This window comes from Pristis pectinata, chromosome 14 (assembly GCF_009764475.1).
Source record: "Pristis pectinata isolate sPriPec2 chromosome 14, sPriPec2.1.pri, whole genome shotgun sequence".
Classification (NCBI taxonomy): domain Eukaryota; kingdom Metazoa; phylum Chordata; class Chondrichthyes; order Rhinopristiformes; family Pristidae; genus Pristis; species Pristis pectinata.
The window spans coordinates 3,404,812-3,420,849 of NC_067418.1; the positions used below are offsets into that span (position 1 = coordinate 3,404,812).

The following is a 16,038-nucleotide window of genomic DNA, read 5'->3' on the forward strand; positions in this document are numbered from 1 at the left end:
CATCGTCAGTCACATCTTCACCTCTCTCCCTCATTTCCCCCCCCCCCCCACCAAAAACTGGAACCACTTTCTTTGTGACTCCCTTGGTCTGTTCAACCCTCCCCATCTGTGTCCCTTAGGACTTTCCCCTGCAACACCTGTCCCTTCACCCCCTCCCTCACCATCATCCAGAGACCTAAACAGCCCTTCCAGGTGAGGCAGAGGTTCACCTGCAGCTCCTCCAACTTGGTCTACTGCATTCAGTGTTCCCGATGTAGCCTCTACGTCGGTGAAAGCAATCCCAGACTCGGTGACCATCTCGCAGCCACCTTTGCTACGGAGAGGCCAAACGCAAATTGGAAGAACGTTTTGCTTTCCGCCTGGGTAGCTTGTAGTCTAATGGTATGAATATTGAATTTTCCAATTTCAGTTAACCCACACCCCCAGCGTTCCCCTCCCACATACAGCTGTCCACCTGGTTTTCTCCTCCCTTTGTTCACCCCTCCCCTACTTGGTTCCATCTGCCTATCATCCCCTCCCTACCTAGTTCTACCTATCATCCACGAGGCTTTGCCTACTCTCTCTTCAGCCCCCCCCCCCCCCCCCTTCCTGTATTGCAATATACTGGCAGTCTGACTCCACAGATACTGCTTGATCCGCTGAGTTCTTCTAGCTTTGTTTTTCCAGATCCCAGCAAGTGCATTCTCTTTTGTCGTCAGTTCTTGTTAAACCGGTTGGGACCTGTCATGCAAGGTTTTGCTAATATTAAAGCTGTGCGAAATAACCCCAATTACTCATCATTGGTGCGTTGTAGAAATTGTAGGGACAGGTTAGTGTGGAGAAAGCAAAATAACATGGGACTAAAAGTTCCAGCAAGCAGCAATTTTCCAAAGTGAGGATAAAGGCATTCGTGGGGGTTGTTGCAGTGGGGTAAGAAATTTTGGGTGTAGCTATGTAGCTCGGTTTCTATGCTGTGTCTCCAAAGCATTAGTGGGTTAGCATCAATGAGTTCCTGGCACAAGCCAGTATCATTGGAAGTAGCCCCACCTCGCCCACCCTCTACAATCATCGGGAGCTGGTTTAGATGATACAGTACTTTTTTGATTTTTCTCTCTTGTACAATTTGCTTGTGTCTTCCCCACCCACACAGTGAATGCAATATTACTGAATGTTCTGGCTGTAATTTTGGAATGAATCATTTTATGGAGGAGGATTATGAATGTTGTACAACCTTGCATTTGAGAGTACTGCACTGGGAAACACCGGTCAACATATCTGCAGCTGTTGTTATAACTTGTTTACTTTCATTACAAAGCATGCTTCAAGTAGATTTTGCGCACTTGTCTGTGAAAGTAGGTTACTTCTAATTTCTGACATGAAATCTGATCTATTGCCTACCTCTGAAATGTTTTATATACATAAGCCTGCATGACATGGTGCCTAACCTAACTTGTTCAACTATTGTTTTTGTTTCTACAATGTTGGTATAACATCCACCACTGGTAACCTTTGTATTCCTCCTTATCACCCTCCACCCTCCCTCCCTCCTCCCACCTGGCTAATCTACCTCTCTTATTTTTGTCTACCTGCCTCTTGTCTTCCATCTCCACTCTTCCCCTCCTACCTGGCTGCATCTGTCCATCATCCTTCACCCCTCCTCGGTCTACCAATCACCCACTGGCTCCTGCCCTGCCAATCCCCCTGTCCTTTGACATTGGCTATCTCCCCTCTCCACTCTTAGTAATGATGCAGGGTTTTGACCCAAAAGACCAACAATTCCTTTCACCACAGATGCTGATCGACCTGCTAAATTCCTCCAGCAGATTACATACAACAGTACAGCACAGGAACCGGCCCTCTAGCCCACACAATGCTGAATTAAACTAAATCTCTTCTGCCTGTACATGATCCATATCTCTTGCATATTCATGTGTCTATCTGACAGCCTCTTACATGCCTCTATCGTATCTGCTTCCATCACTCCCCCTGGCAGTCATTCGGAAATAATCTCAAAGTGGTTTTTATTATAAACTTCTATCAGGTCTCCCCTCAGCCTCCAATGCTGCAGAGAGAACAACCCAAGTTTGTCCAACCTCTCTTTAGTTCATATCCTCCAATCCAGGCGGCATCCCGGTGAACCTCTTCTGCACCCTCTCCAAAGTCTCTGCATCCTTCCTGTAACGGGGCATCCAGAACTGCACACAGTACTCTAAGTGCACCCGAACCAAAGTTTTATACAGCTGCAACATGACTTCCTGACTCTTATACTCAATGCCCCAACCGATGAAGGCAAGCATCTCATATGCCTATCTACTTGCGTGGTCACATAGTGGGCTTGGATCCCAAGATCCCTCTGTACATCAATGCTGTTAAGTGTCCTGCCATTAACTGTATCCTTTTCCCTTGCATTTGACTTCCCAAAGTGCAACATCTCACACTTGCTCAGATTAAACTCAATCTGCCATTTCTCCACCCATATCTGTAACTGATCTATATTCTGCTATATCCTTTAACAGCCCCCTACACTGTCCAACTCCTCCAATCTTTATGTTGTCTGTAACCTTACTGAACCACCCATCCACATTTTCATCCAAGTCATTTATATACATCACAAACAAGAGGCCTCAGCACCATCTGTGGAACACCATGTCATGGACCTCCAGCCAGAATAACACCTTTCTGCCACTACCTTCTGTGTTCTGTGGGCAAACCAATTCTGAATCCAAACTACCAAGTCACTGTGGATCCCATGCATCTTAACCTTCTGGATCAGCCTACCATGAAGGACCTTGTCAAATGTTTTACTAAAATCCATGTAGGCAACATCCACTGCCTTACCTTCATTGATCACCTTCGTCACCTCCTCAAAAACATTTGTAAGACGTGACCTGCCCTGCACAAAGCCTTGCTGACTGTTCCTAATTAGGTCATGTTTTTCCAAATGCGTGTAAATCTTATCCCTAAGAATTCTCTCCAATAGCCTACCTACCACTGACATGAGGCTCACTGGCCTAACATTTCCTGAATTATCCTTATTTCCCTTCTTGAACAAAGGAATAACATTGGCTACTCTCCAGTCCTTTGGTACCTTGCCTGTTGCAAAATCTTTGTCAAGGCCCCAGCAGTCTCCTCTCTTGCCTCTTTCAATAACCTGGGGAATTATCCACCTTAATGGTATTGTAGCAGCTCTATAGAACTCTGGTTAGACCATACTTGGAGTATTTGCTGTTTGATCTTTGCTTATGGCTGTGTTGTATTCATTCTTAATCAGAGGGACATTAAAAAAATCAAGACTGCATCCTTTCTACTTGGTAAAAGAATTGGCCAGAACGTTTCATCGCCATTATCTTACTGCATTGAGTGTCAAGATATTTGCTGATTAACTTTGTTTTTTCCTTGCAGAGATGCAATGCAGTTGAATGTGGTTGCCACCCGCCAGCTCCTTGTATTTGCACAGCTGATGAAGAAGCTTGAAGTCTTCATTCATGTTTCCACTGCCTATGCACACTGCAATCGCAAGCATATTGAGGAGGTCATTTATCCACCTCCAGTTGATCCTAAAAAATTGATTGAAGCTCTGGAGTATGTTTGTTGTCTTATTTCTTTCCAGCTCTTTGTGTAAAACTGAATGACTTGATTGGTTAGATTTTCTTTGTCCCTGCAATGCAATTACTACTTGTCTTTATAATTTCTCCCTTGCTTACAGGCCATTCAAAAGTCTTCCAACTATTTTAAAACTTCTGTAGATTCTGGGATATTAAATTTTAAATTGTTTAAGTTGCATGTTTCATTCCAAAAAGTGGAGATACAAGAGACTGCAGATGTTTCTGTCCCCTATCCAAGATTCACAAACTGGACTGCCCTGGTAGGCTGGAGACATGAATGCAGATGCTGGAAACCTAGAACAACACACAAAGGAACTGGAGGAATTCAGTGGGTCAGGCAGCATCTGTGGAAGGAAATGGACAGTTGCTTACGCTGAGGTTTTCTTCATCTCTTCGGGAGTTCTGTGAGACCCTCTCTCACTGCTCCCTCTCTGTGCTACCAATTACCTGCCAGCTCTTGCTCCACCGCACCCCCCCCCCACCCCATCTTTTTATGCTGGCTATCTTCCCTCTTTCTTTCCCGTCCCGATGAAGCGTCCTGACCTGAAACATCGACTGTCTATTTCCTCTTGCCCCACTGAACTTATCTCCTCACTCATACCTTGACTCCATCTTCAAACCCACTGCTGCCACTGCCACCCCCCCCCCCCCCCCCCGAGTCCCTTCCCACCTATATCCAGGGAACATTGCATGTTCACCGCGATTTTAAATTATTTAACAGAGTGGTCTGGATGAAGGGTGTTGACTGGAAACGTTGACTGTCCATTTTTCTCTACAGATGTTGCCTGACCCACTGAGTTCCTCCAGCAGTTTTTCATTTGGATAAGTGCTGGAGTTCAAGGCACACCCTTGTTCTAGTATTAGAATGGTATCAGGATTTAGGGGTAGCATGAAACTATTGTACTTGGGTGACATGAAATAATGTATTCTTTCACTTTAACATTCATACTTTGTAGTAGCTGTAATATTCTATTTTGCAAAGAAGGAAGATTTTGCTTTTTGCTTGAATTTTTTAATTTATTCCTGTGGGACTGTTGACATATAAACTTTGCCCATGTGTTTATAGCTGAAAGCTCCTGATTTTGCTTTTCCTTCCTAAATGGAACCAATTGGAATTGGTTTATTATTGTCAATTGTACCGAGGTACAGTGGAAAAACTTGTCTTGCATACTGTTCGTACAGATCAATTTGTTAAACAGTGCATTGAGGTAGAACAGGGTAAAAACAATAGCAGAATAGAGAGTAAAGTGTCACAGCTACAGGGAAGTGCCTTGCAGGTAGACAATAAGTTGCAAGGTCATAACAAGGTAGATCGTGAGGTCATAGTCCATCTCATCATATAAGGGAACCATTCAATAGTCTTTTCACAGTGGGGTAGACAGTAGATTATAACAATTTTCAAAGGTTTCAATTTTTTTCCATGGTTTTCCATTGTTCCACAGGTGGATGGATGATGATTTGGTTCAGGACATTACGAGAAAACTAATCGGTGAACGACCAAACACCTACACCTATACTAAAGCCATGGCAGAATATGTTGTGCAGCAAGAATGTGGAAACTTAAATGTTGCTATTGTTAGACCTTCTATTGTGGGAGCCAGCTGGAAGGAACCATTTCCTGTAAGTTTATGGATAATTTTTTAAAACACAAATAAAAGTAATAATAATTTAAATTAGTGCCTTTTAACTTTCTTAACATTTTTGTAGCCATAAATCACTAAGGTGCTTTGACTTTTGAGATGAGGGGAATGACTTACAAGATTTGTCTGTATCCACTGTAACTTAGAAGTGTGGGAGGTGATTTTAATGAGGCATATATGATTCTGAGGGGAATTGACAGGATTGGAATTAGTTTATTATTGTCACATGTACTGAGGTACAGTGAAAAACTTGTCTTGCATACTGTTCCTACAGATCAATTCATTACATGGTGCATCGAGGTAGTACAAGGGAAAACAATAACAGAATGCAGAATAAAGTGTCACAGTTACAGGAGAAAATGCAGTGCAGGTAGACAATAACGTGCAAGGTCATAACGAGGTAGATCGTGAGGTCAAGAGGTCTGTTCAATAGTCTTATAACAGCGGGATAGAAGCTGTCCTTGAGTCTGGTTGGTACGTGCTTTCAGGCTTTTGCATCTTCTGTCCGATGGGAGAGGGGAGAAGAGAGAAGGTGCAGGGTGGGTGGTGTCTTTGATTACGCTGGCTGCTTTACCAAGGCAGCGAGAAGTGTAGACAGAGTCCATGGAGGAGAGGCTGGTTTCTGTGATGTGCTGAGCTGTGACCACAATTCTCTGCAAGAGGTCTGCTCTGCTCTTTGCAGCAGCACAGTATATTACAAGACGAGGACAAATGTAGTTAACGTACTTAAATTAACATAAATTGTACATAAAAGGAGGAACATGTGGGGCTATGGGGAAAACAGGATAGTGGGACTAATTAGAGGTCTTTGTGTTCTTCAGTGATAACTGGCTGGAGTGGGTCGAGTTGTGTGGTAAGCGGAGATGTTGGTTTCATGCCTGCTGTCTGTGTGATGAATTGTGTCTCTAAGCCCCTCATAGCTCCATCAATTGGTGCATCAACAAACCTTTGTGATCTTATTTCTTTAACGAGGACAACAGACATGTCAAACCTCCGAGGCTGTGTACGTTGTCCAGTGATGCACCACCCCCTCACCCCCCAACCTTCAGTAATGCTAAGCCAACTCAGGGTGATAATGAAGTGTCCTTGAGCCTGGTGGTACGTGCTTTCAGGCTTTTGCATCTTCTGTCCAATGGAAGGGGGGAGAAGAGAGAATGTCCGGGGTGGGTGGTGTCTTTGATTATGCTGGCTGCTTTACCTAGGCAGCGAGAAGTGTAGGCAGTGTCCATGGAGGGGAGGCTGGTTTCCATGATGTGCTGAGCTGTGTCCACAATCCTCTGCAGTTTCTTGCGGTCACGGGCAGAGCAGTTGCCATACCAAGCCGCGATGCATCTGGATAGGATGCTTTCTATAGTACATTGATAAAAATTGGTGAGGGTTGTCACAAACCAGCAACAAAAGAAACACACTGAGCATGATTCAGTGTTAAAAACTATTTTATTAATCACTACTTATGATAATACGTAAAATAAAAGTTAAAAAAAAAATGTTAGTATGTTAGAATTCAAGAATGTTAAACCTCGAACGTTAACCCCAAAACTAAACTCTTCGTGTGTGTGTGTGACAAAGTCCAAAACTCCCAGTTCCGGAATGGTTCTTAAAGTTCAGTTCCGCAAGCCATAAGGTGAAACATGAGCAAGGGCTTCTTCAACAACCACCGTTGTCTGAAGATAAGATGTAGATGTAGAAAAACATAGAGAGAGTACATACGAAATCCAAATGTTCCACGATGGAACCCAAACGACACTTCAGTGTTTACTCGGTAGTGACTTCCTCACCCCGAAAAGCATCCGAACCGTGGTCGTCCACACACAAATACCTGTTTCCTTCTACAGGTCAGCAACAAAGTGAACTCCACCGGATTACTTCCAACTTCCATACATGGATTTCAGTGGCAAACACGGTTATTATTTCTCATCCATCGATAGAGAAAACAAGCAGGCTGGTGTCTCTCTCCCTTCTCTCTCTCTCCCTTCTCTCTCTCTCCTTCTTCTTCTTCTGACTTCTTCAACAACGTCATTACGTCCTTTATCTTCTATTGACGTAAGCACGCCCCACACACACATACACACACACTCTCTATCTTAAAGGGACTTTCACTGAGTCCGTAACACCTCCCACCTAAAAAAAAATTTTCCCAAGAAAATTTTAACCGCGCATACAGTTAGTAATGTTAATAATTATCATGCTACACAACTACAGACTATCAGATTAGTACAGATACATGTTTCCCATTTAACATCGGGAAAGACAATCAGCAATCACATTATCTTTGCCTTTAATGTGAGTTATCATGAGATCAAACTCTTGCAAAATTAAACTCCAGTTTAACAGCCTTCTGTTTTTGTTTTTGACTCGGCTCAGAAACACCAATGGGTTATGATCTGTATACACAGTCAATGGTTTCTGAGCGGTGCAAACATATACACTGAAATGTTGCAAGGCTAAAACAAGCGACAGTAATTCTTTCTCTATGGTGGAATAATTCTTTTGATGCTCATTAAATTTCTTTGAAAAGTAAGCTACAGGATGGTCAATATCATCAAGGTCACCCTTCTGCAACAACACAGCTCCTGCAGCTTCATCACTGGCATCTACTGCTAATGAAAATGGCTTTTCAAAGTCAGGTGTTCTGAGCACAGGATGGTAGCATAAAATGGCTTTCAGCTTCTTAAATGCTTCTTGACAAGAATCTGTCCAAACAAACTTTACTCCCTTCTTCAGAAGATTAGTTAGGGGAAGAGCAATATCAGCAAAATTTTTACAAAATTTTCGATAATATCCAACCATTCCCAAAAATCTTCTAACAGTCCTCGTACCTGTGGGAATAGGGAACTCAGATATTGCTTGAACTTTTGCCTGAACAGGAGCTTGCTTGCCTTGACCTACAACATAACCAAGATACGTCACAGTGGCATGGCCAAATTCACTTTTAGCCAAGTTAACTGTAAGGTTAGCCTTGGAAAGTCTTTCAAACAACCTTTCTAACGCAGAGATGTGATCCTCCCATGTATCATTCCCAGTCACTAAGTCGTCAATGTAGGCATCTGTATGTTTTAACCCATGAATCACTGAATTAATCATTCTTTGAAATGTTGCCGGAGCATTTTTCATTCCAAATGGCAAAACATTGTATTCATACAATCCAGAAGGGGTTACAAAGGCTGAAATCTCTCGTCCTCTATCTGTTAATGGAACACACCAGTACCCTTTTAATAGGTCAATCTTTGTAAGAAATTTTGCCTTTCCCACTCTGTCTATGCAATCATCCACCCTAGGAATAGGGTAAGCATCTGACTTTGTTACAGCATTCACTTTCCTGTAATCTGTGCAAAATCTAACAGTTCCATCAGGTTTAGGTACAATAACACAGGGCGAACAATTTAAAGTAGAATGTCTAATAATATCATTTTCCAACATGTATTTTATTTCCTGATCAACAAGTTTACTTTTTTCCACATTCATTCGATATGGGTGTTGTTTGATTGGTTTTGCATCCCCAATGTCAACATCATGGGTAATTATCGATGTTCTGTTTGGAACATCTGGGAACAGATTTTTAAATTTTAAAATTAATTCTCTCATCTGTTGTTTTTGTGAAATTTGTAAATGGTCCAACTTCGTTTCAAGGTTCTCCAGGATATTTTGGTTTTTTAGTTTCGATGGAACAATATTTGGTCTAAATTGGCCTTCCTCAACATCAACATCAGGCATTCTAGAAACAACCTTTACACCATCCACCAAGGCCACAACTGAATCCCTCTCATAATAAGGTTTTAGCATGTTTACATGACAGTTGTGTTTTCTTGCGTCTATCTGGTGTTTTGATTATATATGTTAGATCAGTCACTCGAGATTCAATAACATAGGGTCCAGAAAAACGAGATTGCAAGGGATTATTTTGGCTAGGGAAAAATACCAACACCTTTTGCCCCACTGCGAATGTCCTAGGCCGAGCACGTCTATCAAAATATGTCTTCATTCTTATCTGGCTTGTTTTCAGATTCTCTCTCGCTAGCTGGCAGACTCTCTCCAACCGAGTTTTAAATTTTTGGACATAGTCCAACAGACTCAAGTGAACTTCCTCATTAACCCACTGCTCTCTTAACAACTCCAAAGGTCCTCTCACCCTATGTCCAAACACAAGCTCAAACGGACTAAATCCTATTGACTCCTGGATCGATTCTCTAACGGCAAACAAAAGTAAATGGATACCTTCGTCCCAATCCTTGGTGTTTTCAAAGCAATAAGTCTTCAGCATATTTTTGAGAGTAGAATGAAATCTCTCCAGAGCTCCTTGAGATTCTGGGTGATATGCAGATGATACAATCTGCTTTGCTCCCAGCTCATAGACTATTTGTTGAAAAATTTTTGACATAAAATTACTACCTTGATCAGATTGGATTTCTTTTGGCAAACCAAACAAGGTAAAAAATTTTACAAGAGCCTTTGACACCGTCTTGGCCTTAATATTTCTAAGGGGTATTGCCTCTGGAAATCTAGAAGTGGCACACATGATGGTTAACAAATACTGATTTCCAGTCTTAGACTTTGGTAATGGACCAACACAGTCCACAATCACCTTCGAAAAGGGTTCACCAAAAGCAGGAATTGGTTTCAAAGGAGCCACAGGGGGTTTTTGATTTGGTTTACCTACCATCTGACATGTGTGGCAGGTTCGACAAAACATCACCACATCTTTTCTCAAACCAGGCCAATAGAATTGTTTCAAGATCTTCCCTACAGTTTTATTCACACCAAAATGACCACCCAAAGGCATACTATGGGCCAGGTTTAAAATCTCATCCCTATAAACTTTTGGAACAACAACCTGATGAATAACTTCCCATTCCTCAGTAACAGGAACATGAGGAGGTCTCCATTTCCTCATTAACACTCCATTTTTGACATAGTATCCAGTTGGCACTTTCTCAATCTCCTCACATGAGAGAGCTTTTTCTTTCAATTCTGTCACCTCAGGGTCTTTTGTCTGTTCCACCATAAAATCCTTCCTTGACAAAGACAAATCTTTAAATTCAGGCTCACTATAAGGATGTTGATCCTCCAGTGAAGACAGAAAAGTCTCAGATAAGGCATCATAATTTTCTTCCTGTTTAGGACTGTCACAAGGAACTACATCAGACTGCACCGGACTGTCTGTCTTGGCTAATTCTCTAGCTCTAGCTCGAGTCACCGCACACGAGGGGTAAACATCTGGATCATCCTCAGACTCATCAATCCTTGGTTTGGTCGTTAACCGTACCACAGGATCACTTTCTCCATTTGCAAGGTCATTTCCCAATAACAAAGAAACTCCTTCCACTGGCAAACTAGGTCTTATCCCTATCTCAACTGGTCCTTCTACGAACTTTGACTTTAAAATCACCCTGTGAAAAGGGACAGACATGGTCTCACCTGTAACGCCTCGTACTAGATTTACTTCACCAGTGTCACTTTCTTCACCAAAATTTAAAACACTGTCCAGCAAGAGAGATTGACTAGCCCCAGTATCTCTAAGAATTTTCACTGGCACCTGGGGTGACTCATCATTCAGTGAAACAAAACCCTCTGATACATACGAACGGAATTCCTTTCTCACCTCCTCCAACTTTTCCGCTTTTCCCTCTTGCAAGGACTGATCTTTAACAGCATCTCCTAAACCTTTTTGATTTTTAATTGCCTGAAAGCAAGCATTGGGCCCAGCTTCCTTCTTTTTCTTCAAAAGGGCACAATTAGATATCACGTGGCCAGGTTTCCTACAGTAATAACAAGTACGCTCAACAGGTTTCTCCAGCCCTGGCTTCTTTTCATCTTTTCCTTTTTGATTACCTCCCAATTTAATCTCTGGTTTACCTGGATTGTCTTTGTAACTCTTTTGAAAGGTTTTAGGTTGTCCCCATTTGGATTTATGGGTTAAAGCATAATCATCTGCCAACCTAGCAGTTTCTTGTAAAGTTTCCACTGCCTTTTCATTTAAATATGTTGTTAATTCAGCTGGAACACATCTTTTAAAGTCTTCCACTAGTATCAATTCTGTCAATTTATCATAATCCCCATCTACATTTTTAGCCAGGCACCATCGTTCAAAACATATTCTCTTTCCATTGGCAAATTCCATATAAGTCTGATCTGCAGATTTCCTCAAGTCTCTGAATTTTTGTCTATAAGCCTCAGGGACCAATTCATAGGCCTTCAATATAGCTTGTTTTACCTTGGTATAATCAGCTGCATCCTCAGCAGACAAAGCAGAATAAGCTTTTTGAGCTTTACCTTTAATCACACTCTGTACCATAAGAGCCCATCCTTTCCTTGGCCAGTTTGAACTCACAGCAACCTTTTCAAAATGTTGGAAATACTGATCAACCTGATCTTCTTCAAACGGAGGGACTAATCGAACCTCCCTGCTGGCTGAAAAACCATCTTCAGAATCAGATTCCAAACTCCTACGCTTCATTTGTAACTCATGCTGCCTCTGTTTTTCCTTCTCCTCTGCCTCAAACTTTAACCGAATTAGTTCCCGTTCCCGTTCAGCCTCTAACTTCATCTGAGTTAGCTTTTGTTCGGCCTCTAACTTTAACTGGGTTTGCTCTCGTTCAGCGTCTAATCTCTTTTCCTCTTGTTCGGCCTCTAATTTCTTCTGTTCTCGTTCAGCCTCTAATCTCTTTTGTTCTCGTTCAGCTTCTAATTTCTTCTGTTCTCGTTCAGCTTCTATCTTTAACTGGGTTTGCTCTCGTTCAGCCTCTATCTTTGCCAGCTGCACCTGTGCCTCAGAAATTGCTATTTCACTGCCAGGAAACTGTTTTAACACTTCCTTCTCAAACACCTTCTTTTCCACATAATGGCCAGCTATCAATCTCTGAATATCTGCCTTTCTCATAGACTGCTTTACTTCTGTAAGGTTTAGCCTTGTAGCAATCTTTATCAAATCATCCTTTTTCGCCACCTCCAATCCCTTTTGGGTTGGTGACTCCAAAAATGCCTTAATATCCATTGCTGCTGGTTTCCACACACACAAGCCAATTAAAAAGAATTTATCAGACCTCCCTCAAAAATCTTTTGGATTGAATCTCGAACAAATCTCGTCAATCTGGGGTACAATCCCAGACGACACTCGTTAACCTGGGAACTATCCTGGACGAATCTCGTTAACCTTGGGAACTATCCGGACGAGCCCCAATTTTGTCACAAACCAGCAACAAAAGAAACACACTGAGCATGATTCAGTGTTAAAAACTATTTTATTAATCACTACTTATAATAATACGTAAAATAAAGTTAAAAAAATGTTAGTATGTTAGAATTCAAGAATGTTTAAACCTCGAACGTTAACCCCAAAACTAACTCTTCGTGTGTGTGTGTGACAAAGTCCAAACTCCAGTTCCGGAATGGTTCTTAAAGTTCCGTTCCGCAAGCCATAAGGTGAAACATGAGCAAGGGCTTCTTCAACAACCACCGTTGTCTGAAGATAAGATGTAGATGTAGAAAAACATAGAGAGAGTACATACGAAATCCAAATGTTCCACGATGGAACCCAAACGACACTTCAGTGTTTACTCGGTAGTGACTTCCTCACCCCGAAAAGCATCCGAATCGTGGTCGTCCACACACAAATACCTGTTTCCTTCTACAGGTCAGCAACAAAGTGAACTCCACCGGATTACTTCCAACTTCCATACATGGATTTCAGTGGCAAACACAGTTATTATTTCTCATCCATCGATAGAGAAAACAAGCAGGCTGGTGTCTCTCTCCCTTCTCTCTGTCTCCTTCTTCTTCTTCTTCTGACTTCTTCAACAACGTCATTACGTCCTTTATCTTCTATTGACGTAAGCACGCCCCACACACACATACACACACACTCTCTATCTTAAAGGGACTTTCACTGAGTCCGTAACAGGGTCGACAGGGCATGCTGAATTTCTTTAGCCTCCTGAAGAGGTACAGGCGCTGGTGAGCTTTCTTGGCCGTGGTGTCTACATGGTTATGAAGGATAGATGTTAAGAAGCCATTTCGTCCAACTGGAAAGTTAGGGGGCATAGTCCCATGATAAAAGGATCAGCCACTTAGAATTGAGATGTGGAGAAATTTCTTCGTAGAGAAGACTGTAAATCTTAAGCATGTCATTACCTCGGGTCCGAGGATTGCCAGTATTTGATTACATTGAAGAATGTGACTGATCAATATTTGGAGACTAAGAAAATCAAAGGATATCGCAATCTGATGGGAAAGTGTGCGAGGCATCAGATTGGCCTTGATCTTATTGAATCGCAGAGGAAGCTCAGGATCCAAGTAACTAACCCCTACTTGAGTAGGTAACCACGTACGTGGTCAAAGAGGTAGATGTTAAGGAGCTTCCTAAAAAAGGGAGAGGTAGACAAGTGGAGAAGGAGCATTCCCAGAGCTTATTGGTCACAACAGCTGAGATCATGGCTGCCAAGCCTGCCAGTTAAGAAAATTGGGAGGTGCCAGACAAAGTGAGGATCCTTCACATTTGTGTGTAAACTGTCACGCTTCTCTTGTCTCGTATTGTGTTCCCATAAATACACACACATCTGAAGCTTCAGTTTGGCATAGTTCTTGGCATTAGATTTAGGATTTGATTACTAATGAAGCAGTTGAGCTGTCATTTCTAAACATCCGGCTCCACAAAATCCCGAGAGTGAGAGTTGTCTGGGCTTGGTTGGCCAGGTTGCTGAATGGTGTGGTCCACGCATCTAATGTGTGCATTTTGTGGTGCATTTCTGGCATGTTGCCAGAGTTTAGTGGAGTCTAATAGTTCAGATGGCACTGTAGGTCATTTAACTAACTTGGTTCCTCTTGTTGGTCCATAGCTACCTATTGACTGGTTTCCCTTGTTTATTAGCACCATGTAGATTTGTGAGTGCTTGTTGTGATCTAAATGCCCCTTTCTGATGATGTGGTGTTTCACCACTCAATTGATGTTCACTTTCCTGTAGTACTAGTATTCTTTTGTGTTCTTGTTTTAATTCTTCATGGGGTGTGAATGCTGCCAGCAGGATCTATACTTAATGTCCATCCCTAAATTCCTCTTGAACAGTGTTCCTTGCTTGGACAATTTCGGAGTGGTGTTAAGAATCAACTATTTGTTGGGTCTGGAGTCTCAGAACCCAGGTGGGGTAAGATTGGGGAATTTGTTGCATGAAGGACATTACAAGGCCATCCCTGGGTTATGAACACCCAACGTATGGACACCCATACATATGAGTGAGCTCCTATAATAGTAAATTCAGAAGTCCAACATATGTACATACATTCGTTCTTACGAACAGCAGAACTAGTTTCTTCTCAAAGTCGAAGTCAAATTTATTGTCAGATGCACAGGTGCAATGAAAAACTTACTTGCAGCAGCATCACAGGCAAGGAGCATCATATAAGCAGCATTCACAAGAAAAACATAAATTATACACAATTTTTACAAGAACACAATTAGGACACAAAAAGCAAAGTCTATTTTAGTGCAAAGTGATTAAAGTGGTCATAGTGTTGCTAAACTGTAGTGATTGGGGTTGTGCTGGTTGGTTCAAGAACCGAATAGTTGAAAGGAAGTAGCTGTTCTTGAACCTGGTGGTGTGGGACCTCAGGCTTCTGTGCCTCCTGCCCGATGGTAACTACAAGAAGATGGCACAGCCCGGATGGTGGGGATCTTTGATGATGGACATTGCTTTCTTGAGGCAGCGCCTCCTATAGATACTCCCGATGGTGGGGAGGGATGTGCCCGTGATGTACTGGGCTGAATCCACAGCTCTCTGCGGTTTTAGTAATTGCTCTTTCTTGAAAGTCTTGTTTGCTTTTGATGTCATTCATTGCAATCTTGTGGAGGTACGGTTACCATATTGAGTGATTTTTTTTTTGTGTATTTTCTGACTTACAGACGAAATCAACTTGTGGATGTCTGTAGAAACACAACCTGTTGATTATCTGAGGGCAGCCTGTAGTGAATAAAATGGGTTTCTGTACCAATCCAGTAGTTGTCATTGTCACCTTTACTAATATTTTTATTCTGGTTTTATGTTTTTATTGATCAGTATTTTAGAAGATAATTAATGTCATTGTTAAGTATCTGTTTTTTCCAATTTATCTTCTGTCTTCTGCGACCAGGGCTGGATTGACAACTTCAATGGACCAAGTGGGCTCTTCATTGCCGTAAGTAATATAAGGTTACATCGGTTCTTAGGTACTCAGATTGGATACATCAAGCACACAATCCTCAGCATTGTGTTTAGTTGCAAAATGAAGTCCTCATCTTCTATAACCCAATACCCTATTAGCTAATGCTGCTATGTGATATCCATTGCAGTACATCAGCTACATTGCTAGGATTGCCTCATGCTGATCACCAGAACTTGCCCGTTATAATCTATTTGCCGTCGTACAAGGTCTGAAGGGTTTTGTGAGACGACATGTTAGTATCCCGTAAGAGTTGCACTATGTTTGAGAAACCAAATGACATGAAGAAATGCTGGGGAAGTTTGACTGAGGTTAACTCCAGTGGAATATAAAATTAATAATAGCATGCCAATTAAACTTGGACATTGTCAGTTTAATTATGAAATTATTTTGGCCAAGTGTATTTCTATATGTATATTAGGCAGGTTTCCCACTCTGTTTTCCTAATGTATGTTCTCTACACGTTTAATTGGAGCAGTTTTTCAGGTGCTGCCATACTGCTGTTGTATGTCAGCAATTGCCTACTGTTCTTTGTCCCAGAGTTTCCTTTTTGGGACGCTCGATGCAGCTTGGGCTGGGGAGTAACTTCAGCCTGACCACAGGCATTGAGCATTAATTGGTCTTGC

The 16,038-nt window shown here is 42.0% G+C and overlaps 1 protein-coding gene across 3 annotated transcripts in view; it reads left to right on the forward strand.

Moving 5' to 3' along the window:
* The window catches only part of far1 (fatty acyl CoA reductase 1), a 114,225-nt gene that overhangs the window by 60,797 nt on the left and 37,390 nt on the right, over positions 1-16,038 (forward strand). For all 3 annotated transcript variants that reach the window (XM_052029079.1, XM_052029077.1, XM_052029078.1), the window contains exons 4-6: positions 3,382-3,561; positions 5,027-5,204; positions 15,344-15,388. In XM_052029079.1, coding sequence (XP_051885039.1) covers positions 3,382-3,561; positions 5,027-5,204; positions 15,344-15,388 — 403 coding nt within the window. The remainder of the gene's footprint in view (positions 1-3,381; positions 3,562-5,026; positions 5,205-15,343; positions 15,389-16,038) is intronic.